Genomic DNA, 26,990 nt, shown 5'->3' with positions numbered 1-26,990 from the left:
GAACAACATCAGTCATATAAATAAATACAATTGCAAAGGCATATAAAATATGCTTTTATGCCTAATTATCCAGAAGCAGGCTACTTTACCCATCATTGTAAGCAAAGGATTACATGTTTTAAAAATGCAAACATGTCCAGATTCTGAGGACAGCCACGCCAGTTTAGGGGCAGTTCTGATAATAAGGTAGCAATAGGACCAATCATGATAACCTCTTATATTTATTTTATTGAGTTACAAAAGGCATTTTTACATCCATTATTCCAAAAAGGATTGAGATAGTTTCCTCTTGCTTACACGTGTGAGGATTTCTGGTGTGTTACTGCACTCTTGCAGTACAGCCGAAGGCGGCTGCAGCATTTCCCACTAGGAAGGCAAGGAGCTAGGAGGGTGCTCGCTCAGAGAAACAATCCGGAAAACACAATACACCTTCTTGGTCCTTACCTCACAAATTACCTTTTAAAATCAGACCCACAAAATGCAGCTTATTATCTAAAAAATTCAAAGAGGATCCTTTGTTAAGAATTAACAAAAGAATGACTATCCTAATTCTCTCTAAAATGCCAACCTTTAAAAAAAATTGAACTCTCAAAGTCTTTTTGGAAAGTGCTTAATTCATCTGGAGATAAATATCACTCGGTGTCCTTGTTTTCTAACAAACGGCCTTTTCCATTGTTCCCATTAATTTCACCCATATTCGTTTTAAAAATAACAAGGCCCCTATCCTCATCAGCAAAACACAGATGAACGATGTATCATATAAAACCTGTAATTACATTAGGATTTACGGAAGATTTTTGTTTCTGCTTTTCGCCAGTTTTTAAGAAGTCCTCCCGTGATTAACTGTAAACAGGAATGGTTTACACCATAAATTAGAAGCCATTAATTAGCATGACGAAGTCAACTGCAAGATACACAGATAATTTAAATTATTTAACCACTAATCACCTTTGCCAAACTGTAATATACTCTTTCAATAACCTTCGGTAGGTTATCGACCGGTCAGTAATTTACCTCCATATCAGTTAGAGATAAGTATTAGCTAGCGCCCTTTCCTTTCCCTCAGGTTTATATTAGCTCTTCTTGTAAACACTTTAAAAAGCTTTAAGGTTCTTCACTTCCAAATCCCTAATTAGCCATCACTAGCCTTTTTGTAATGGGGGAGGGAGGAGATGAGCTGAAGTACAAATCTGGAGTTCCTCTTGCCCGTTTATCAAAACAAAAACATTTAAAAAAGAAAACGAACGCTTCAGGCGATGGTAGTAATAAAAGAAATATGCAGAGGTGGCTTCAGGGAATAACGGGTTTGCAGAACGCAAGTAGCTCACAAAAAAAAGCAGCCCGAACCTCTATTGCAACCCACGGCACTCCAATAAATTACACAACACTTGCCCAGGCTGCAGAAATATCGCAGGACAAGACTTACACGGATGCCAATCCGCAGCATTTATACACATGCACATGGCAAGACAGGAAGCAAACACTAGCGTTCAAGTCGGGCAGGGCGGCGCGATCCCGACTTGGCCCAGCTTGAGAGTGCTCCCTGAGTCTCTCTGTGCGTGCGTGAGAGTGAGCCCCGTCCTCCCGGCATTTCCCCTCTTTGGGCAGTTTTGCTTCATTTGTTTCCTATTTCTGCTACATAGAAACTAACTTCCATCTCAGCCCAGCCAGCGCCGCTGAATAGAGCCTGTGCTGCGGCTCCGTGTGCGTCAGATCCCTCCGCGCAGCCGTGCCGGCCCCCTCCTTCCCTCCCTTTCTCCCTCCCGCGGGCGGCCTCCTTAGAGAAAGCGCCTGCCAGGCAGCCCGCCGCTTCGGCTCCGGCATCTTCTCGGGCCGGAAATAAATAAATAAGTCGTGGCCCGGGCCGCGCGGAGGGGCGACCGCGCGGGCGCAGGCCTAGGCCGAGGCACTCCTTTTCCCGCGGGGGGCGGGGGCGGCGAGAGCGGGCCGCGAAGGCGCGGACTCCTTTCTGTGGCGGAGGGATCCCGGCGGAGGCGGCCGCAGCCGGGGCCGCTGCCTGAGAGTTGTTGTTTCCTCCTCCTCCTCCTCCGCCTCCGCCGCCGTTGCTTGAATGGTGGAGCCGAGGCTCGGCTCGTGAGCACACACTGACAGCTACAGGGCAGGCGGCGGCACCGTCCCCGCTTCCCCTCGGCGGCGGGGTGTCCCGCCGGCGGCCCCGAAGTGACCCGCAAACATGTCTCGTGAGAGGAAAGGCCTCTCGGAGCTGCGATCGGGTAAGTCGGGAGCTGCGGGGCCGCCGCGCCGGGCGGACTCGCCCGCGGGCCCCCGCCCCCCGCGGCCGCTCAGCCCGTGTCTCCCCGTCCTTCTCTCCCGCGCAGAGCTCTACTTCCTCATCGCCCGGTTCCTGGAAGATGGACCCTGTCAGCAGGCGGCTCAGGTAGGCGGCGCGCGGCGCGGGCCGGGCGGGCGCTCGCGGTGGCCGCCCGCGGGCGTGGGGGAGGGCGGCGGCGGCGGCGGGGCCGCGGCCCGGGGCGCGGGGCTCAGCGTCCCCGCTTTGTTGTTGCAGGTGCTGATCCGCGAAGTGGCCGAGAAGGAGGTAAGGGCGCGGCGGCCCGGCGCTGTCCCGCCGCCGCACGGCCTTCCCCGGCCGCTGCGCAAGCCCGGGTGTCCGGCGGGGCGCGGGACGTGGGGCGCGGGGGTCCCCGGCGGGGCGCGGGGCGGGCTGGGGAGGGGAGCGGCGGCGGGCCGGGCTGGGGGCCGCGCTCACCGGGCGTCCTGTCCCCGCAGCTGCTGCCCCGGCGCACCGACTGGACCGGGAAGGAGCACCCCAGGACCTACCAGAATCTGGTGAGACATTCACAGCGCACTGCAAAGAAACTTTTCCCTGAGTCGAATAAAAATTGAATTTCCCGCAATTTTTTACAGAGACAAAAACTTGGCCCCAGAACGGGAAAGCTGCAAAGGCCACGGGGAGGGTTGGGAGGCTGGAGCGGGGACTGCGGGGGGCGGCGGTCGGGGGTGCGGACGCCCCGGGGCCGCAGGGGCCGCGGACAATTTATTTGTGATATTTTGTTAATGTGCTAGAAATAAAGATACGTCATGAGTGTTGTGCAGTGCAAGGCCGGAGGAGGAGGGGCCGGCGCGCGTATCCGCGCGGGCGCGGGTGCGCGCGCGCGGGGCGGCGGCGGCGGCGGCGGCAGCGGGAGCGGCGCAAGCCTAGAGAGCGCGCTCGCCAGCTCCTCGCTTGCTCTGCACGCGCGGCCGGCTCAGCTTTCTCCAGACCCACACAATAGCTGGTGACTAACTGCTCCGAAGTGGCATTAGCATTTCACAAGAAGGCCTTTGAGCCCCGGTGGAACCTTGGCAAGATTTTTTTTCTCTTTACCCCCCCCCCCCTCTTCCTTTTGTTTTCTGTATATTCAGACCAAGATTTTTAATTTTTTAAAAAAATCTTTTTGGTTGGAGGCGTTCTGATATGTTTGATGGTAGTCATCCAGCGGCACACTGTGCATTATACAAACAGATCGGCCGAAGTATAAACCTGGAAGTTTTAATAGGCGTTTCCTAATTTTGTTGATTTTGGGGGGGTGTATATTACCTTTTATTAAAAGTCATTTATAGAGGGCATTAAAGAGTTGTGATTTTTATCTGCATAGTTGCCCTGTGATGGACTTTGGCTTTTACGTTTTTGTTTATATTGAGATGTTTTCGTTTAATTGATTAAAAAATAACGTTTTTATAGTTTGTGAGTTTTCAAAGGCAATAATTTGCAAATAATTGCTTTCCAAAAATGGAGCTATCACGAGTATTGTGAATGGTAAGGTAAAGCCTTGCTGTTAGTTTACTTCATTCAGTAAAGGAGCTGTAGTTTTCACAGCATCTTCTTTGCCTAAGACATTAGTTAATATATAGTTAGTTGTTCGTATGCATGTGCATATGCATATGCATGTCACAGCAGGACCCGTTGAGCAGTTGAAATTTAGACAATGTATAAAAAATTTTTGAGATGTTTGTGACTCTTAAAGGTAGTTGTAATTACTAATGCTCGAAAGGCTGTAGTGATGAGGCAGTTTTAGTAGTTCAGAATGCAAGTCTTTTAAGTGATGGCATGGCATGATCTTGATAGCTTTTGCTTGGTTTTGGGTAAGAGTCGAATAGGTTTTGTGTGTATGTTTTATGATTTAATATATACTGATTACCCTGATCGTTTAGGCTTTAGAAACTTTAATAGAGAATGTTTTTATTTCCGTGCTTCCAAGGTAATTTCCAAGTATCGAATTAGGGAAGTTCAGTTAGTTACTTGGTCCAAAGTGATTGAAATTTTGAAGTAAACTCCTGAGTTTACCATTTGCAATATTGGAAATTTTTACATTTATGCTTTTTACAAAAATCTTGAGTGTATTTCCTTGCCTTTCGGGCTGTTTAAGAAAAAACAAGTCTAAAAAATACTATTACAACCATAGAGCTTTTCTTTTAAAACCAAACTCATCTTTTCCTTTCTTTAAAAACCCCACAAATTCCAAGTCACTGAAAATGGCTGTCTTGCCTACTTCATAGACTTTGAACTTGTGTTTTTTTGAATGAAACATCTAATAGTGTTTTTGACCAAATACTGGTAATGGTTAATCTGGGTAGGAATGTAAGAATATCACTTTGTATCCTGAAATGTAATTTTAGAGATGGTTCTTAGGCTCAAATATTGGTAAGATGAAATATTTGTATTCAGGTTTTTCAAACTTCATAAACTGTCATTGTCAGTATGTTATTTACCAAAAGCCACCTGTTTTCCTTGAGAGGTTTTTACCTCAGCAGTCAGCGATGGCTTTACTCTAAAGATAGGATAAAGTTCTTACTGGAACTTGAGTTTGATTCCTGCTCTCTTTCGTTTACTCAACATAGGACTGCACTGGATGCAGGGCACCCTTGAAGTGCTTGCCGGTCCATTAAGCTATACGCCGAGGTGTGGGAGAGCATGGGTTAGCTTTATATGTCACTTTAATTTTGATTTTAGGTAGCTTTAAAATATTTTGACTGTCAGGTTTTTTAACATATTGGTACATATGAAAATTATGTTTTGGTAAACACATGCATAGTCGCTTATATATTCTGTTGTCTTAATTAAATGTCATGACTTAAAGTTTTTCTTTTTGTACATCAAATTGAATTAACAAAAATTGATTTAAAATTATTTGGTGAGTAAAAATGTAGTTTCAACTTCTACTTGAAAATGGTTTGGAGTATACTGAACAATAATTTAAGTAGAAAAATTCATATGAAATTGGAATTTTCTAGAAAATCTTTAGGAAAGAACTATACATTTGTACTTAATGAGTTTAAAAATAAGTATTTATCAACATTGATAGCCTCTCAATAGAATTCCAATGTCATTCAGTTTTGGTTTAGAGGAAAATAAAGTGTTGAGTGCAGTTTTGAAAGTTTTATAAGTTAGAAAAGTAAAAATGACGTTTTATTTGATATATGATTGAAAAAGGGAATTCTTACAAGCTGAGCACTTTGTATTAAGGATGTGATAGATTATTAACTGTGGGAATACTTAAAACATTCTTGTACAAGTGAATAGAATTTGATAGGATAATTGTTTTTGGAACCATTTAAGTTTATTCAGACTTCATATTTGTTAACCTGGATTTTTTTCTTCTTAAAGTAAAAGACATTTTTCAAATATTCACCAGAATTCTTTTAAATGAAGCCAAGTATTAGGCCAAAAAAAAAAGTTTCTTGTTTTTATTTGTTTATTTTTAGATAGCCTGGTCTTGAACTGTGTGTGGCTGAGATTGACCTTGATTTTGTGGTGTCCTCCCCCCCCCCCCCAATGCCAGATTACAGAAAGGTTTTGAAGTGCTGGGGTGTAAACACTGGGTGTAAACACCCAGTGGGGTGGACACTTTGATAAGCACTTCACAGTTGAGCTCGCCACATATTCAGTCCTACCAAATTGTTACAGAGTAAGACGTTTATTTTCTGGACAGTATTTTCAGTTTTTTTAAAATGGGATTTCACTCATCCTAGGGTGGTCTTGAAACTGCTGTAGCCTACACTGGCTTTAGTTCTGTCTTTCTGCCTCAGCTTCCCAAGCTGGGGTTATAGGCATCAGCGACTTGGCTAATTTCTTACTTATGTGTTTGAATTTGTTGGCTTTTCAGTTCCTCTTCCCAGTTGTCTCCTTAACTAGTCCTGACTGCTATTTTATTAGGTCTTAAAGCAAATTATTAAAGCATTTTGATCATACTTGGGATGCTTTTTTATTTATAAGTTATTCTTTTCAGTTGAGTTAATATTTTGCTTATTCGTTTATATATGATTTTATTTTGAAAATAACTGTATTTCATTTTTTTAAACTAATTGCATGACATTAGAAATCTTTTTGTCAGTGAAAGAATTAGAAGTCAGGAGATGTGGACTGCTGTCTTAAAGCTAGTTGACAATTAGCTTGCAGGTGATATGAGCAAATTCTAAAATTTATTACTCTTGGCTATTTCTAACTGTAAAAATGTAGACGGAAAGTTATCTGGAAATAAAATTTTGAGTTAGAAATAGAAGTGCATTGTTTTTAAGTTTTTAACATTCATTTTGGAGTATACTTTTCCAAGATGGAAAGTTAAATCTATAGAAATCATACCAGTTTGGAAATTGAATAAATGCTTTTCGTAGTACCATTCTTTGATGTTGGCCTACTTTGGTTTCTGTTGCTACAATAAAAACTCTTCACGAAAAGTAACTTGGGGAGGAAAGGGTTTATTTCCACCCAGAATTCCCAAGTTACAATTCATTACTGTGGGAATTCAGAGGAACTGGAGGCAGAAACCTGGAGGCAGGAACTGAATCAGAGGTCTTTGGAGGCTGTGGAAGACCTCGGTTTATTGATTTGTTCCCCTCTGCTTGCTGAGCTACTTTTCTTGTGTAGTGCAGGCCAGTCACCACCCACTGCGAGCTAGACCCTCATCATTCTGCAATTGAGGTACCTCCCTTGCTTAGCCACAGGCTCCTTCAGAGGCTGGCTCCTTCAGTTAGGTTTCCCTTTTCCCAGTTGTCAAGGTGACAACTGAGTTTTTATAATACTATTTCTTCTTGTAAAGATGATTTTTGAGATAGTAGCCACATTGTAGAATACCTCTTTATTGCTGTATAATTCTGTGTCTTTCATTTTGTAAGTAAATAAGTTAGTTACTGGTAACTTCAGAATCAGAGATGAATAGAGGAACCGTAAATAGACTTTATTTAAGGATATGTCTTAGGTATACATATATTTAGAGTATGCTGATTAAAGTGAAAGTCATGGAATAAAACCTAGAGGTAACCTTAAGGAAATTGGTAACATATTAGATGTCTTTAAATGGTCTGTACAAGGGTACTTTGAAGATTTGAGTATAAGCCTTTTCCAAATTGGGAGAGAGCATCCGGGGAGGTGGATATTAATGGTAGCATTATAAGGGTTGTTTTTTTTTTTTTTTGTTTTGTTTTTTTTTGCGTGTCTCTTTTTTCTTCATTTTTAAATTCTTTGAAAGTTTCATACATGTGTGTAATGAAATTAGCTATTTTTTGACGTTGTAATTTAAGAGTTTCAATAAAATAGCTTAGCTTGGTAGTTTATAAAATTGAGCTTTTAAAATGACTTACAATTATAATGAGGGATAAGATGTGTTAGTAGGTTAGGTGTAAAGGAAATTGTATGTGCTAAAGGACTGAAACATTTTTTATATGCAGTTATTTTGTTGGTGCTTAGTATCATCCACTTTTTAAAAATTAGATGCATTTATAAAATTTATATGTGTACTTATTATGTGGATATTCATGAATGTGTGACTGTGGTGATCAGAACAACATTGGGCTATTCCTCAGGTACCATCCACTTGTTTTTCTTTTTTAAAAGATAGTTTCACTGGCCTACAACTCTCCCAGTAGACTAGCCTGGCTGGTCAACAAGTACCAGGGATCCACCCAGCTATTTGTCCTTTTAGAACTAGAAATATTGTGGATGCCTGGTATTTTTTGACCTGAGTTCTGAGGATCAAACTCAATTCTTTACCTACTTTATGCCCCAAACCTATGGAGTTTTTAAATGAAGTAAGTCTACATAAGATTCTTAATACTTACATTGCAAAGTGATATGGACATAAAGGGGTAGTGGAATTGTACCTTTGCTAACTGCATGGTGATGGTTTATAGGCGACAGATGGGCCTTAAAAGTCTGGGAGTAGGAATTGGTGTAGGGTTTGGGTTTGTTCTTGGCAACTTTAGTAACAGTAAAGGTAGAACTGTGAGGTAGGTAAAGTTTTCCGTAAGGAAAGTGTTTCTTTTTGAGATACATGTACTTATAACTTTCTCATCCTAGCTAATAATACCTTATAAAAAGAAAAGCTATTTGAAAACTTTAGAAAATACTGCTAATGTACTTTTTAGACTTGAAGGTGAAAAAACTCTTAAGACATAGAGAAAAGGTGAGTGTAAAACAAATAATTTCTTAAGTATTGTGAATAGGTCTGTAGAAATAGTTTGCTGTTAGCTCTGCTATGACTTTCTGTGAGACGGCAAACTTTAAATATTTGGGTGGTTGAGTTATCTCGAACTGGGCCTGGAGTGGAGATTTAGCTCCCATGGTTAAGTGCTTGCTTAGTGTGAATGAGGTCCTGGGTTCATTTCCCAGTGCTGAGAGAAGGAAAAAGAACAAAAAAGCAGAGGAGGAAAGTACTACCCTGACCATGTTAGAGACCAAGTGAAGTCTTTTCTTTTTCTGGAACTTTAGGTAAAGAGGGACTGAGAATTGACATTGGCTCTTTCTATTCAGAAGTTTGTGGCATTTAAAGCCATAGTAGTTTGTTCTTGGACTAAAGAGGATGTTTTCCAAACAAGTTAATAATTCAAAAATTGCATTCTCAGGTTAGTTTATGTTAAATATTGGCAAGCTTTTACCAACTTAGAGGTTCTTTGTAAAGATAGGCTTATGTTTATGTCCTTCTTCAGTACATCTGGAAATTCTTTGTCTGTAGGCATTTGTCGCTGCCCTAAGTTCTGTTATTATCTACCTACTTTGTGGTGCTTCAGCACGTGTGCAGTTTATTTTGAGCAGTACCTAATCTAATGGGTAAATTCATTCTTATAGTTTGGTTGTGAGCCTAGCCTTTAACGGCTGAGCCATCTCTCCAGCCCCGATAAATTCATTCTTAGGAATAGTTTTCTGATGTGCATTTCAGGATTCTCAGAACAATATATTTTTAATATTACTCATGTGGCCTTGCTAAGCAGACAATTTCCTAGTTTATTTTTTATTGATTTCAGGAAGATAAGGCATTAATGAACATACTGGGCATAAAGTATCTCAGTAGGAATTTTAAGTTACTTTTGTAATTATATCTAAAAGTGATAGACTGTCAAATTTTGGAAATCTGAAAATTACAATGTTCAGTGTTCAGTTTCATATTTTGTTTGAGAAGATATTTTGGTGACATGAATAAACTTTTGAAAAATTCTTTTGAGAAGTCATTTTAAATTAATATGTGAAAGCAAAAGTTTATAAATTAACTTTGCAATTAATAAGGTATTGAGCATATGGATTATAAAAGGGTATAAGTATTCTAAAATACAGAGAAAATTAAACTTTTATTTGTAGAATTTGAGAATATAAGGTATTAATATAAGTCCAGGATAATGATAGAGAAGTCATTTATGTAAATTTGAGAATGTTTGGTCTCTGTAATAGACAGTCATCATTTGTTTCCAAGCAAGGCTACCTTCAGTTACTCATCTACATGCGAGTGCAGCCTTTGAGCTTCTATGAGGCTTGCTGAGAAGTTTTTATCTTAAGGAGTCTAGGCAGTAACCTAGTATGGTCTACCCTCTGCTTAGTTTAAAATGCAACTGTAATGCGGTTTGTCATAGCCTTTCAGTTGACAATAGCATGTTAACGACACAGAACTAAATGAATGTGTGGTTCTGCTACAGTTGGCATGGCAAGCTAGGTTTCTGTCATGGGTAGAGAGGAGATGTATAACGGAAAAAGTTATAACAATGTAAGATAACTACTGTGAGCTGAGTCAGTTCACTTTGGTTTACTTTCAGAGTGGGGGAAACACTGGATTATAGGTAGCTTGGTGAAACGTAAGACTTCTGTCTCTGAGTGTGTGGTGATAATTATTTTGAGTACTGAAGATGAGACATATCTGAGAATGAAACTGGATGTTCTGTTTTTACACTGACTCTTTTAAGAGTAAGCAATTTAAGGACTTTTTTTCTATCCATCGGAAGGTAACTTTATCAGAGTCATAAATTTGAGTTTTAAATTATATTCTTAACATGTTTGAGAGATAATATATTTTACAACTTTTGCTTATAATTTGATTTTTAAAAACTTAATGTGTTACTCTAAAAAGTCATTTTGTGGTGTTTTAAATTAATTTGAATAGAGCACCACAACTTTGCTCTATGGAGGAATCTTTAATTCTGCTTGTTTTTACCAAAACAGTTGAGATTTTAAATGAATAAAGTTTGAAGTATTTGTATTGCCATTTTCTTTAGCCAACACTGTATTGATAAGCCCAGGTGAATTACCTACATGTGTTCTTATGGTTGACTGAACTCTTGAAATCATTCATGTTGTGTTTGTAAGTAGACTTCTAGATTGATTTTGATGTTTGGCAAGGTTCTCTATTGTTAAGCATTTTACCAGGAAATCATGAAAATCTAGGAATTCTCAATACTATTTTGTAAATAGTTATTCTAATTAAGAAGATTGATTTTACTTATAGATTGTAAGTTTTTAATGCTCAAGCCTTTGTGATTGGGAGGGGAGGGGACTAAAATTTTGAGAAGGAAACAGTACTACAAACAGCATTGGAATCTGGAGACCTGGACTTGATCGGTTCCTCTCCTGTTTTCTGAAGGTAAATCCTTAAACGGATTTGCTACTTTTGCTTTACCTATGACATAGGTGGAGTTTCCTTACTTGTTTTTTGCAATCTTTAATGTTTGCAGTTAAATTATGAAAATTGGCACAAAGATGTTTTGGGTTTTCTCCTGTGAGAAGCTGGTCAAGGTTATTTTGAGCACCAGCTTTAAAGGTGGTTATTGAGATTTATCTCTCTCACACTTTAATAGCAGTGTAAGTCTGGAAGTTCCGAGACTTTTAGTGTTAAAAATTTGGGGTTTTTATGATGAAGCCTAAGGCTTTTAAACAATGAATGTGGTTTTTTATTTGTATTAAAAAATATTCTAGAAGTCAGATTGTATGGAGAGCAGAAGTACCAGCCCTTTTGATCTGCCAAAGTTTATTGGTGTCATTACTAGACAGAGTGAATATGCAGTGAACACTTTAACTAAAACTTTGTGTTAACGCCAGACAAACTTCACTTTTGTAAATACCAGTTTGCTAAAGGAAAGGACATTTTTAGGTCAACATAGGCAAATCAAGTAATTGGTATGAACCTGTGTAGCTAATCTTAAAATGAAACTTCATTGCAAAGATTTTTTTATTATTGATACGTAATATCATTCATGTACGTAATATCATTCATGTATATGCGTCATGAAAGTACAGGGGAAACTGGCAAGGGAACAAAGGGGAGAAGGGCAAGTAGGGGGGACCCCAGGGAGAAATATACCCACTGTACATTGTAAACTTTATAAAATTAAAAAAAAAATAAAGAGGCTCAAAACAATTTCTTGGGTTAGATAAGTTTTCTCCTCAGTATATGGGTCATTTGTAATTTGTTGGAGTATTGTTAAAGTAACAGTTGACTCTACTGGTTGCAATGCTAAGGACACCAGATGATTTAAATAAGTTAGTGATGCCTTATGTGGTGATGAGGACACTGGGTTTAACATGCTTTCTCTATTCTCATTGCAAGCACCTCTGATGCCAGGTTGCTTGGATTTGGTGTTTTCTAAGCTACTGACCGTTTCTTTAAAAGTTGAATAAGAGTTGTTCTTTTAGCTTTTTGAGACAGAATCTCTGTAGCCTTGACTGTCTTGGATCTTGCTCTGTATACCGGGCTGGCCTCTGATATGCCTGCCTCTGCCTCCCAAGTACCTCCCTACTACAGCCCACCTCAGTAAGAGTCATAGTATGCCTAGAAACCAGTGGCTTTCAGTTTCCTCACAGTTAACATCTTGAATGATAACATCTTTTAACACTCCCTTCTCATGGTTGCCAACCTTTTTGTGTAAAATGGATAGCTGCTTATATTGGAAAGCAGGATCTTAGTTTTTCTTTTGTTAAAAATACCAAGACCAATAGCAGCTTGGGGAAGGAAAGGGTTATTTCATCTTACAACTTCAGATTACAGTCATTCCCTGGTGGGGAAGAACAAGAGTAAAGCAGGAATCTGGAGGCAAGAACAGAAGAGGCAGGGAGAAACACATCTTACTGGTTTATTCCCCATGGACTGCTGAGACTGCTTCTTACACAACACTGGACACCTGCCCAGGGATGCACCACCCAGAGTGAGCTTTGGGTCTTTCCACATCCACCATTACTTAAATGTTCTTCTCAGGTAACAAACTGACCAGGACAGTGAGCTGCCCAGAAGGAGGTTGGTTTACAACCAACCAGCTTAATTTTTTCCTGTTTTTTTTTTTTTTTCTAATATACTGACTGCTAGTCACGTTTTCAGATTATTATCAAACTGTAGTCAATTCTAGAAGTAGAATTCTTATCTACGGTGATGTGAGAAAGAAGGGGTAAGCCTGTGATTTTTGACCAAAGTGAAAAAGAAATGAAAAGAGCTGCATTTCTCTCAGAAATCTTTTGACCCTGACGTGAGAGACATTGCTGGACTGGATCATTCTTTGGGGAAAAGGTCAGTAAAAGTTGACTGCCTTGGTAAAGTGTTCTTGAGTTTTAAGGGTAAGTGCCTAGTGTTGACATGGAGATGATGATTGTAGTTTTGCACATGAGTTCTTAAAGAGACTGAGATTCTCGGTGTTCTGAGGAAGATGAATGACCAAGACCAAGACTAGATGTAAACTTGTGAAATAGCGTAAGAATTGTCCACAGATGAAATGTAATGTGAGGAAAGATTGTGTGGGTTTGGGCTCTTGACCTCAGGGAACTTGATTACTTTGTGACCCGGGAGAAGAGGATAACTTGCAGTAGAGGGCATGGTTTCACAGGTGGAGAAGAGCTAGAGCATAGCTTGGAATGAAGAGGGAGAAGTATGCAGCTGGCTCAGATGATGGCAGAGACAGTCAGATAAAGACTTACTAAAAAGACCAACAATACTTGTTTTTCTAGTGCTTTTGTATTTAAATAAAATTTTATATTAAGATACTTGTAGGTTAAGAGAAAGCAGAGAGAGCCCATCCATGTTCACCGAGGTCCACTGAGAATATTTTGCAAAATCGTGGTGATGATATTGACTTTGATTGAGTAAAAGGATCTCATTTTGATCCAAGTTTCTTCCACATTTGCTTACTATGGATGTGTGTGTGCATGTGTGTGCTCGCGCGCGCATGTTACATTCTGTGTGATTACCTGTTTCCCCCACTATATGAATTATATGTAATATGTATCTGAGAGTATAGTTAACATAGCAGTTGATTCTTATACAACAGGCACAATACGAAGGACATTTCATTTATCCAAGACCATTGCCAAGTACCAGGATATCTTTTATGAATACTCTCACTCTAACAGTGTCTTGCCTGTCTAAAATGTATCTCAAAAAGTGATATAACTTGAATCAGATTTATGCACATGAAAGTTGTTTTAGACTGAGTCAAAAAAGAGAGGGAAGAAATGAGACTGATAATAGACTATTTAAGCATATGTTTAAGGAGGCAAGCAATGGAAACATCTGGATGATTAAAACTGAAAGGAAATAGAGAACAGGTCAGGCAAAATTTGAGGGTTTTACTAGGAAGGCACATGAGGATGTTTAATGTGGATATGAGTAGTTGAGAACTAGTTTGGGATTTCTTCGAAGTCAAAGCATAGGTAGAGTTTCTCCATCTTCCACGTTAAAGGGAACAGTTGTGCTCAGAAACAGAATAGATTCAGTTGTAGCTTTAAGGATTCGATGGGATGAAAACAACCCTCCACTCCAACTCCCAGTAAGTAAGAAAGGGAGTATGGGAAACAGCTTATGCCTTGGGAAATTGTCTCAAGCAAGAAGGTAGATACACACAGTATAACAAAAGCTACATTTTATTATGCTGAAGGTCGTTATACAAGGTTCACATTCTATAAATTCTAACTAAGGTCCCTAAGCCTCCCCAAGGCTGCTCACCTGTGCCTCAGATCTTAGCTGAATGTCAGGTTCAGTCTCTAGTAGAAGTCTATGATTTGGGGATCAGGACCCTGGGAGACCCTAGCTGCAGAGCACATCAAGGTGGCGTCTCTCCAGATGGACAGCAGAGCATCACTCATGGTCTCTGCTTAGCTACAGTCCTGTGGCCATCATGGGGTCCTAGGACTGTGTCTGGTTATATTGAGTGAGTGATGCCATTGAATTCTGGTTCTCGGATAAAGCCTTGGGTCTAGTGGAGATCCTGAGTTCTCTGTCCATGTCTAAAAGGCACTTTCTTACTATGCTCACTGTAGAAAGAAAGTTTGTCTTTGCCCAACACCCCTGCCCCCCAACCTCCTGCCCCAGCACACACTTTTTGGTGATAACAGCTTACGGGCTGCTGAAGAGAAACAGTGACAATGATAAAAACACTGAGATATGTATTCTCCCATGTTACTTATATAAGAATACTTGAATAGTACTAGGACTTTGCTTTTTCTTTTAGAATTTGGTTTGGGGAATTTTCTGTGACAAAGGTGTTTGAAACTATTAGATAAAGCATTAAAATATATAAAGTGAAATATTGTTTCTTCTATTTTTATGCACTAGGATAGGTGCTAATAAAATGTTTTCAGATTGAGTAGTGGCAAAGTCAGCAATTTTTTTTTTGATGTTGATATGTTCATTTACCTAAACTATCATTTAACTCCTTGAATTACTCTTAGCTACTTTGTAGACAGGCAAACAGCTCTAATCCCGTGTCTTACAACCGACCCAGATAAGTTGGTTGGTGATTCCAATACAGTCTGTGGTCTTCTGGAATCCCAGGCAAAGAGATGAGGAATGGATTTCTGGTGAGGATTATAGTTACCATTAGATTCTCACGGAGGTTATAAAGTATCAAAATCTGTATATGCTACAAAGGGTTAAGGCCAATGAAGGGAAACTGAAACTGAAACTTCACATGAAAACACATGTGCAAAGAGAAGGGACTAAGGTGTTTGGACAGCGCCTGGACTGCAGTGAAGCACAGAAGGAAAGGTGTGGAAGTGGGCAGATAAAGAAAAGATTTCCAGTAGACAAGTGGACTTTATATTTAATACCTCAAAGCTGAGAAAGTATAACATTAAGAACTGAATGTTTCTTTTCTAACTCGGAAGTGAAAGTTCAGTATGAAAAATTAGAGTATGCTATATTATCAAAGAAAGCTTTAAAAGTCGAAGACCATTATAAACTAATGTTAACAAATAATGAACTACATACATCTGGGTAAAATGAAAAATTGAAAAGGAATTTTGAACAGTTTTAGAATCACATTGAAATACTTGTATGTGGGCTCAGTGTTTGAGGGCATTTGTATGTAGCTCTTGTCAAGGACCTGAGTTGAGATTGCAGCACCTGCACCTTATGGGCATCTTATGACCATGTATGACTCCAGTTCCTGGGAGCACTTTCTTGCCTCTGCAGGCACTGGTTGTGCTTGTGTGAGCATGCACACAATTTTGAAAACCTTTTTAAGGCAATAATTATGTACTTTTGGTCCAAAGGGGAGCTTATAAATACTCCAGGCCTTTTCATTTAAAATTTAGTTCTTTATTTCTTGTAATTTAAGGTGTAGGGGTATGTGTGTGAGTGTGTGTTGTGTGTGTGTGTGCGCACGCGCCCATATGAGTACAAGCAGGGAATGAGGATGACTATGGGTATTTTGCTCCATCACTCTGTCTTAGTCCTTTGAAATGGTGGTCTTCTGCTGATTTGGGCACTAGACTAGCCCTCAGAAAGCTCCAGTAGTCTTCCTGTCACCGCTCTCAATCCTTGGGGATTGCAGGCATATGTGACCCTTCATTTCTATGTGGACTGTAGGGATTCGAACTCTGCTCCCCAGCCCTTGTTTGCTCAGCAAATACTGTTACCTGCTGACCAGATTCCCGGGCACAGTTTTATTTTTAGTTAACACAGTAATTCTTCATGAGAAAAGTGCAGTGATAAATGCATTATGTGGTTATAAATCAGTGCTTAACACATCTAGCACCTGATATATTTATCATGGAATTATGGTAAGAACGCTCAAAATCTTTTGAGCTATTTAGGTAATTGATAACTGTACTCGTCTCTTGTATGTAGAATTCCAGAATTTTCTGGAACCAAGCAAAGAAAAGTAGAAATACAATTAAAAAAACTCTTACTTGTTTTGCTTTCTTTAGAACACTAAAGATAATTTAATACTCATTAGTGTTTCCTAAAGTATGTTCTGAGTATGACATACTAGGGAGAAAGTCAAGCTTCAGCCAAGCAAGTTAGGGAAATTACAGGCTAAACAACATTAAAAACAGATTTATCTAGTTTCTCAAAAGTGTTACCAATACTGGCCAGAAGGGTATATTGTACATAATTTGTAATGCATATTTTATTAAGGTTCTTTTTTTCTAAAGGTATTTATTCTGCCCTTTTGAACTTTTAAACAACATATCTATCTGTCTGTCCATCCTAGACTCTGATGTTTTTAATTATCAGTGTGACAGTACCTCATCCTCACAACAGGAGTGTTTCTCTAGAAGGATGTTTACTAGCCAACACTGAAATACATTCACACTAGTCTTCAGAGTATAGTAAAACTTAGAGGTGTATTTCGGTAGTAGAATGCTTGCTGAGTGACTCAAGGCTCTGAGTTCTATCTCTAGCACCAAGGAAGGGAAAATAAAAAGAATATAAAAGATAATATGAGATTCAATAAAAAGATTTATCTATTTACATTTCTCTTAATGTAAATTAAGAAGTTCATATTAGGATTTACCAAATGGATGAAATACTTTGAAACTTGGTCTGAAGGCCTCTTCTCACCCATACAAATTATGGAAGTTCATTTGTTGATGTGCATCATACTCTACTGGTGGCTGCAATTAATGTTTAACAGGCTAGAAACCTATTAAATACCAGTAATAATTTTATGTTATCACAAGTAACATCTGTGTAATACTTTTTCAAAGTTAACTTATGAGGGAAATTGCTGTTTTTTATTTACTCTATCTGTATCTTTAACATCTGGCTTACCTAGACCATTAGTCTTTGTTGATTCTGGTTTGAAATCATAAGTTGTATATATAGCTTTAAGGAAACTACAAAAGAAAGTGGCAGTTAAAGGCAAGCTAAGTTTTACTATTAGTTATGGTTTTTATCTGAAGAATCATCTGGTTCTCAGCATGTTTTAAGAGCCCCACTTCTACAATGGGACATATTTTATAACTTTGATAGGTAAGAGTATATATTCTAATTTAATTTAGTTTGGATTTTGAGACTTTATTGAAAGATGAAATAATAAAAAGTATTAGCATTATGATTTCAAATGCTGCTGAAACTTGTATGATGCAACAGTTAGAATTTTGCCCCCACTTTTTGAAAGTATGTTGGTAAATTAAAAATTTAGCATGGTGGGGCGTGGTGGTGCACATCTTTAATTCTAGCACTTGGGAGACACACATAGTTCGAGGCCAACATGGTTTACATAGTGAGTTCCAGAACAGTTGGGGCTAAGTAGAGAAACCCTGTCTCTAAAAACAACAATAAAAGTTAGCATAGATGGCATACTAAAAATCCCCAAAATTTGTATAATGAGAACCTAAAAATATTGTCTTTAAGTTTTAATTATTTTAGAGAGATAATAGCAGTTTTAAAACACTGATTTTATGAGTTTTTTTGTTGTTGCTGCTTAAGTTTTAGGAACTCCAACTGAAATATACCATATAATTCGATAATTGTATTTGTGCTGGGGTGGGGTTATTCTGTTTCCATCCCAGGCTGGCCTCAATTTACACAGTGAAGGATCTGCATGTCCAGACTACTGGGATTATAGGTCTGAACCACCAGATCCCAGGTATATAGTGTTAGAGATAACATACAGTGTTGCATCCTAGGCAAGCTCTGTCAACCAGAGTGTATCCTCAGCCCCGAAACTCTGTTGTTTATCATTGTTTAGTATTGGCTACCATGTTTATAGAATCTGTTACAATAGTTTACACTAGTCTATAGTGCCTTTTTCTTTCTTCTTGGTGGACTAAATAATACTGTGAAATACGTTGTTTAACAGAGTGGAGCATTCTCTTCGAGTGTTGACTGACCTAAACAGATTGTAACTTTAAAAACTGTTTTACTTAGCATTGCAGAGTAAACATTTTTGTTTGTGTGGTACATAATAGGTGCCTTTGTCTTTTTTGACAAAATAGGTGAAGTATTATAGACACCTTGCACCTGATCACTTGCTGCAAATCTGTCATCGACTAGGACCTCTTCTTGAGCAAGAAATTCCTCAGAGTGTTCCTGGAGTACAAACTTTATTAGGAGCAGGAAGACAGTCCTTGCTACGTACAAATAAAAGTATGAATGTTTTCCATTACACTTTGGATCTTCTTTTTCTCACTTTTTTGTGTTTTATTTTTGTATTCATGAACTGTATGTTTTAACAGGCTGCAAGCATGTGGTATGGAAAGGATCTGCTCTGGCTGCACTGCACTGTGGGAGGCCACCAGAGTCTCCAGTTAACTATGGCAGCCCACCTAACATTGGTGAGTTGGATTTACTATGTTGTGATAGCCTCTGGGTAAAGAGTTCTTGAAAATAATGTTTTTAGTTACTGTGCTGTCAGAGAACTTTTTATCTGTACATATTAGATATATCAACATTCAAAGATGGAAACCTCTCGAACTTTCTTAGGTCAATAGTTTTAATAATAAAGTCATAATGTACAATTTTAAATTACCTTACGAAGACATTATCTTATTAATGTTTTAATTTTGCTAAAATTTCCCTACTAAAAATTACATGTTGAGTTAATTGGTGTTATAATTCAATTTAGCTATAATGTTAGTTAGAAAACAGCTAGTTTTGTTTTCTTTTAATAGCATAGCATATTTTTGTCTAAAGTTTCAAAGAGAACAAACTTGCAAATAAGTTTTCCTCTCGAGTTGCTTTATAGACACAGCCTAATATCTCTTAGTACTACATTTTGTCTTTGAATTAATAGAGTATCCTCAGGTCTGAACTTCTTGATCTTGTCACTTGCCTTTCTTCCATCCAGTATATTGTCTAACACTATAATATAATATTAATTTGTATGACTTTACCTTTGCTCTTCACAGAGCAGTGCAAAGGTAAATTCTTACATGTAGAATGTAATAATGTCTTATTTCTTGTACCAGTACGTCAGCGCCTGGATTAGAGATCGTCTTGTGTTAGCCCTAGCTTCTTCCCTCATGTGCACTATTGATGTCTTTTATTGGAGGTGAAAAGTGCTCATTATTTAAAAATAATGTCTGCCTCATTAATTTTCCTGTGTAGATGTAGAACTTCAGTTAAACAAATGCAGGACTTTTTTGATGTAGTCTGTTACACTCTTGTCTGTTTACATTTTTTCTTTCTATGATAATACTCTGATATTTGTATGACCATAATCATAGTTGATCATATTTTATTTATCTTCCTGGTGAGATTCAACACAATTTTAAAATCAATCTAACATTAAAAAGAATTCCATTTTTATTATATATACTGCTTCTTTCTATTCATCAATTTTTCCTTCAGCTTTCTTTGTTCATTGTTCCTCTCTTCTCTTCAGCTCACACTCTGTCCCTCTTTACTTTGCACTTAGTTCTCCTCATAGAAGTATGGTCATGCCAGCCTGCTTTCTTAGTAAACTGCTTTCCTTTCACATTCACTTCTTGTGTTTTTTCTTGTCATAGTTTTAGTATAATACTTTACAGTTTGTGTTAAGTCATTTCACAATTATTTTCTTTTTGTATTGCCGTTTGTTTCTTAATTTTTCTATAAATATATTTTTATTGGGAACTGTGTAAGTGAAAAGGGTCATTGTCCCATCAGGTTATTCTTTTTTCTTTTCTTTGTAAAATAGAAAGGTAGCTTTTCAGACTCCCAGGATTTTTTATTTTTTTTTTGCATTATAGAAAAGTTCTATTGTTTACACTTGTATTTCAAGTTCCAGGTGACAAAGGGGTAGATTTAAAAAAAAAATAACTATTTTCATAGGGAGTTCAGAGCGTTTAGAGTTGTGTTCTCATTCCTTAAGTAACTAATTGGTCAGATTTACTTGTAAGTTACAGCTGTGATGACAGGTTCTCCTGTCCCTGATGTAGCTGGCAAGTGACTGTTTATTACAACGCACTCAGGTTCTCCTCAGTCCTCCCCACCTGCTTTCCCACAGTGATTGCGGAGTTTCATGTTGGTTTTCATCTTTATAAAGAGCAAAGATTGTCATCCTTTCATAAGGACTTTGACTTTTTCAGTTTCTTTAAGGATCCTGTGAATTTAATATTTGAACATTTCCTAGGAAATTTTTTTGGAAATTAGGAAGTTCATAGTAAGGCTGAGTAGATTTTATATAGATAATAGTGATTTGTTTAGCTCCTCAAAAATGACTCAATGAAATAAAATAATCTCCCACAAAATAACTGTTATAACATATAATGCTTTGATTGCCTAGGGATAGCCAATATAAATAAATGTTAGTATAAAATAGCTTTGAGTTTGCGGAAGAAGTGGTTTCTCTTGGATTCCATAGTGGCTCTGTAGGAGACCTCTTAATCAACGAAGAAACCAGATTGTAGATGAGTGGTAACAAAATTCAGTTCATTCTCTGGTTTTGATTTGCAGCTTCTGCATTCAATTCATATCACTATTATATATCAGTCTTTTATTTCTGTGAAATTATTTATGCATCAATGTACCGGCTATGTCTACTTATTATTTGAGTTAGTAATCCTTGGATCACTTTGTCTTAGTATAGGAACTGTGGAAATAATGGAGCATAGTATATTCTTTCAAGTTAAGTACTTGAATTTGAAATTAGGTACTCAGTCTTTTAAAGAAAATTACAGGAATCTCTGTACATTAGGCTTGTAGCTAAGGATGACTTTGAACTTGTGATTCTGCTCCCCTCTACCTCCTGAGAGCTGAGACTGTAGGTGCACACTTCACATCAGCTCTGTCCTGTGCTAGAGGTCGAACTCAGTGTGGTGGATAAAGCCCAAGAAAGAATTCCACCAACCACGCTATATCCCTAACCTCAAGTTTTATTCTTAGAGTAGCTGGGCTTGTTTCACTTAAGTAGCTTTGTTTTTAGTTAGATCATTTCCAGTTTCATCATCACTGCAGCCAAGTGAGAAAGTTTCAGTAAATTTTCTTAAAGCGAATTTTACATTATTTCATCCATTTCTCCCTAAAGACCTCAATCATAGTTTAACTGGAATTCTGTTAAAATGCATCTGTCGCATCTTAATTTTTCTCTCTTGACACTTGTTCCTTTGTATTTTGTGTGTCAATCATAACTAGACTTACTGTGTTTGGAGTTTTTCGTTTTTTCTTTCTCTTTTATTGAGATAGGGTGTCACTGTATTTCAGACTGACTTTGTAGAGTTAATTACAAACCTGTACCACCTTGTCCACAAGCTCTGGAACTTGTTAAGTTTTTTTTATTGTGTTTACTAAGTTTGTATTTTGCATGTGTGTGCTTGCTACATATTTGTATGGAGGTTCGAGAACAAGTTGTGGGAGTTGGTTTTCTCCACCATGTGGGTCCTGGGGATTGATGTCAGAGTATTTGGCTTCACAGCAAATACCAAAACCCTCTGACCCATCTCCTCATTCTATCTTTTTAATGCTGTTTTATGGACCCAGGCTATTGTACACGCTGTTCTCTCAACCTGGGAATATATTCTCCTCCTGTCAACATTTTTTGACTGTTTTCCAGTTTTTTAGATTTCCAGAGAATTTACTTAAACTTACTCCCCAATATGCTTGGAACCTTTGCTATGTGTTCCAAATTTTCCTTTATTTGATAACATTTACCATTGTTCTAAGTCCTTATTTCCTGTCTTTCTTCCTTGCTAGACTCAGTCTCCGTAAGGGTAAGTACCACATCTTCTTTTTTTCTCTGTTAACATCCAGTTGACTACACTCGTACCATACATGCTCTATAAATATTAGTTGGCTTAAATGACTGAGATGTTTGACATAGAAAAAAAGCTACCTAAAATTTTAAGGGTAGGCACGTGAGGTCCTAGGTGTGATATGTAGCACCAACCAAAAATTAAAACATTTAAAGAATTTTTATTAAAGTAACTAAGCTTTTTACCAATACTTAAAATTTAAAAGTATTCTTCTAGTTGAAGTAGCAGATTGATTCCTAGGAGAGAAAAAGGAAAATAAATACCATTGTAATGACAGTCACTGTCTCTTTTGTGTAATTCTTGGGAGTATCATTTCTTCCTGTCTTGAAATTTCAACTGCTTTGCTTCTCCGTTTTAGATAATATTCATAATACAGTACTTACTAAATCTATTATCCTTAAGTAAAACAACCGAACACCAAAACTTCACGTGGGAGGATTTCCTTGTAGGTTTTGAGTATACTAATCCTTTTACTCACATAAGTAAAGTAAGGAGAAAAGTTTTCCTGGTTGGTTTCCATCTTCTATTCCTCATTACCTCTCTGCATCATTATTAAGGGTTTGTCCTTCTAATTCTGAAGTTGGAGTTGTTGTTCATTATGTGATTTATCTTGTTCTGCTCTAGGTGCTGTAGAAATGAACTAAATTCTGTTGAAATGTTTTCCACATGCTATCTGGCCTTAATGTCTTTATTAACAGTAACCGCAGAATAATTTGTATATGTATAGTGATTTAATGTTTCCTTTTAAATCTTCTTAATAAAATAGAACTATCTTTGATACTTTATTTTTTAAACTCTAAAAGCTCAGTGAACTGTGTGGGGTGATCCGCGTGAGTGTGTGTGTGTGCAGCTACAAACACATGCATACACATATAGAGCCACATGTCATACTCTGTTGCTCTTTACCTCATTTTTTGAGTTAAGATCTCATTGAACTTTAGAGCTCATTGACTTTGCTAGGCTGACTGGACAGCAAGTCTCCTAGATATTGCTGTCTCTTCCTTTTCAGCACTAAGGCCATCACGTCTGTCTCATTTGGGTGCAGTGGTCTAAACTCAGGTTCTTATGCATGCATAACAAACACTTTACTTACCGGGCCAGATCCCCAGTGAGTTTTTATAAATAAAACTTAGATGAAAATTGAAGGCCTGTTCGTTTATCTTCTGGCTTACAAATCAGACTCTGTAATGGGTGAAATTCTTTTCTTCTTGATTGTGTTTTTGAGACATGATCTCCTTATGGAGCCCTATACCAGCCTTATACTTCTGCCTTAGTCTCCTCAATACTGGGATTACAGGTCTGTTCCACTGTGCTCAACAATATGTGACTTTCTTGAATCTAAAATCTTATTTTCTACTAAGCTTTGAATTCAAGCTAAAAATAGAATCAATGTAATTGGTTATATTATAATAGTTTTGGATATTTCCTTTTAGGCTTGTTTCCTAATGTTACACTCGTTGATAGTACTAATGTCATATTACTCTGTAATCCATTTTGTTGGGATCATTAACATTTACTCTGTTTTCTTACGGATAAGGCATCTAGTCTCGTATGACAAAGATGACAAAAAGTAGACCAAGAGCATTGCATAGTGTCTAGACTGTTGGAAAGCACTCAGAACATATTAGCCATTATGATCCATTAGTACAGATATGCTGTGTTGACATTTTTCAGCATTTTTGAACTTCATCTGCTAATATTTTACTTTTTAAAAATACATTTTGTTTGTGTGTATACTTGTGCTACAAGGAACCCTTTTGTGGTCCTTTGAAATAAGTAACATTTTATGTTTATTAAATACTTTATACCATATAGTATATTTGTATGATAGAAATGCTGAAATTACTGTCATCCTATAAAGACAAGCATTTTTTAAAACTTGAAAATCATAGAGAAATTGTTTTCAGAATGTTTGGTCATGAATAAAGAGTTATTCCATTAAAATTGAAGATATACTTGATAATTTGTTTTCTTTTGCTCATTTAAGTTTTTATCAATTTGTTGTCATTAAAATTTAGCTTCATAGATTTCCAAAGTCTTTAATGTACAGATATTAATTCTGAGTCTTATATTTAGAAAGCCTTTCTTTACATTGTGGAGATTAAAATGAAACTTAAGTTACAGATTACTCAAAGTTTATTTTTTTGTGCTTTAGTTTAGGAAACATTTTGGTGGTTATTATTCCTAATCTTAACGATAAGATTAATTTAAAAGTTAATTTAATAAACATTAAATTACTTAAAGCAACTTCCTGCTAAAGTACCCAGTGCTGCTAACCTGAGTTCTTACTTTGTGTCAGAAGGGGTTAGTGCTCAAGCTGTCCTGGGTACCTTCTGAGTTAAATACTTCTGTTCTTCATTTTCTCCACAACTGTTTTCTCACAGAAATTGTTTCCCTGGATTTGGAATCTGCAGCTATATTTCTTGTGTTCATTGGGCTGACAGACAGGCTTTGCTTTGATAAATTTGTGGTTCTGGGGCTCTCCAGTGCTGATATTAAGGGAGAAACTGCTTTTCTACACTAGAATCGATATTATACCAAATGTTACATTCATCTTAAAGATCTTTTAAAAATTATGGTTAATTTTGATCTTGGAACTTGGGTAATTTATTACAGGTTTACTTGAATGCTTGCTCGTTTTACTGAGTACTTTACAAATACAGAAAAACTCTAAACATTGTAGAGCCAAACAGTATTTCTGCTTTGGTACTTAACTGCTGATTTTTGCCATGGTCAATGCTCTTCTGTGGCAGCTGTACTTGTATGCTTGTGCATGTGCGTAAGCGTGTGTGATTTTTTTTTCCCCCTACTGTAAATAAACTTGGTACAACTAATACCTGTATTATGAAAGAAATTGGGGTAACTTTGCTGAAGTTCATCTAAAATCATCAGCCTTGAAAATTTGGCCCAGCTATAGAAACTTGATAATGAAAGATGTCATTTTATCAGCAAACAATTCTAGATTTAGACTTGCAACAAATGTTTTTACTTTATAATTTTTTCAAAGTTAGTTTCAAATAATCAGGAATATTTTTAAGTAGACTTATAATACCCAGAAATATTAAAATACCGTTAACTATAAAACTCAGTAATGCTTAGTAATGGCATAGATTAGCCTACCACAATTGTTAATCACAGTTTAATAGAAAAGAGGAGCATGAGTAAAATGAAAGACAAAGTCTTTTTTTTTTTTTTTTTTTTGTTCTTTTTTTCGGAGCTGGGGACCGAACCCAGGGCCTTGCGCTTCCTAGGTAAGCGCTCTACCACTGAGCTAAATCCCCAGCCAAGACAAAGTCTTTATAAGCTGTTTGAGTCACTTTTTTGTGTTGCTGTGAAGAGACGTTGTAACCAGGGCAACTCTTGTAACAAGAAAAAGCATTTAATTGGGGACTGGCTTACTGTTTCACAAGTTTAGTTTATTATTATTATATGGCAGTTAACATGGCGCGCGTTTGTGTGTGTGTGTGTGTGTGTGTGTGTGTGTGTGTGTGTGTGTGTAGGCAGTCATGTTGCTGGAGAAGCAGTTGAAACATGTCCTGATCTACAGAGACAGATAGACAGACAGAGACAGAGACTGACTGCCTGGTATGGGCTTTTAATGCATCAAAGCCAACCACTAGTGACATATATCCTCCAAGGCCACACCTACCAATCCCTTTAATCCTTTCAAAGAATTTTGTTATCTAATGACTAAGCATTCAAATGAACCTATGGGGATGGGGCACAACATTCTATTCCCTTGTGCCCATACATTTATAGTTATGTCATAATGCAAAGTCCAGCTTCAAAATCCTCATAGTCTTTCACAGTCTCAACATTTTTTAAAGTCTAGAGTCTCTCCTGAGACTCGGGCAATCTCATAATTATAACCCCATATAAAATCAAATTCTAAATGGCATAGAATATACATTACCATTCCAAAAGAGAGGAAGAGGAGTGTGGTGAAGAAATACTGGACCAAACAAGGCTAAAAGCCAACAGGGCAAACTCCAAATTGTCCATCTTCATATTTGAGATATGAAGATATTTCATATTTGATATTTTAGGTTTCTAACTCCTTTCAGCTTTGTTAACTTAAACATACTTCTCTCTCGGGCTGGTTCTGCACCTGGTCTACAGCTTTCTTCAGCAGATATCCTACAACTCTGGCATCTCCACATCTTGAGGTATTTAATACAATCCAGGCTTTACCTTCATAGCTTCATTTAATGGCCTCTGGGGACTTCCATCCAGGGACACTCCCTGACACTCCCTGACTTCAGGGCTTTCCTTAGACATAGGGAATCGTTCTACAACCTCTGTCATCTTTGACTCTAAAACCAGAACCACATGGCCATGCCTGAAGATGTAAGTTCTTGCTGAGGCTAGAACTTGACTTCCTCTTTCATTTATATTTGCATCAACTTTCTGTTATCGATGGCTTCCTTTACTGCTTAAGCTTTCCTGTAATTCCTTTTCACAAGTTAGTTGGAAGCTTGGCTGGAGAGGTCTTGCACTGACTTTTATTCCACTTCCTTCATTCCATTTAGCATCAGGCTCTAAGCTTTTTATCTCCTTGAGCACAGGACTTAACTCTATTACCTTACAGATGCTCTTTTTTCTCCTCAAATTGTGCATTTTGTATTTTTCCTTGCTTACATAGCTTCTTTTTATTACAGATCTGCATAAGCGTGACCACTAATAACCACGTGGCACTGTCAATAGTAGGCTGTCTTGAAATTTCTTCTGACAACACCATTAATCCTAAACTCTTCAATTTATCTTCAGGAAGATATTTAGGACAAGGGCACAAGGCAGCCATATCACAAGAATGGTCTCTAGGCCACTTTTTAAT

At 37.8% G+C, this 26,990-nt stretch overlaps 1 protein-coding gene across 5 annotated transcripts in view; it reads left to right on the top strand.

Moving 5' to 3' along the window:
* Positions 1-2,026: 2,026 nt before the first annotated feature.
* The window catches only part of Phip (PHIP subunit of CUL4-Ring ligase complex), a 114,296-nt gene continuing 89,332 nt past the window's right edge, over positions 2,027-26,990 (top strand). For 4 of the 5 annotated variants that reach the window (XR_015626657.1, XM_087562218.1, XM_087562217.1 and 1 more), the window contains exons 1-6: positions 2,027-2,234; positions 2,340-2,398; positions 2,528-2,557; positions 2,749-2,808; positions 18,422-18,572; positions 18,662-18,760. Coding sequence is in view for 4 of the 5 variants with exons in the window: in XM_087562216.1 (XP_087418342.1) it covers positions 2,195-2,234; positions 2,340-2,398; positions 2,528-2,557; positions 2,749-2,808; positions 18,422-18,572; positions 18,662-18,760 (439 nt within the window). In the remaining variant the exon portion in view is untranslated. 5 annotated transcript variants of the gene reach the window in all.

This window comes from Rattus norvegicus, chromosome 8 (genome assembly GCF_021556685.1).
Source record: "Rattus norvegicus strain SHRSP/BbbUtx chromosome 8, alternate assembly SHRSP_T2T, whole genome shotgun sequence".
In the NCBI taxonomy this organism is placed as follows: domain Eukaryota; kingdom Metazoa; phylum Chordata; class Mammalia; order Rodentia; family Muridae; genus Rattus; species Rattus norvegicus.
Note: the sequence above shows the minus strand (reverse complement) of the source record. Positions and strands in the feature narration are given on the sequence as shown.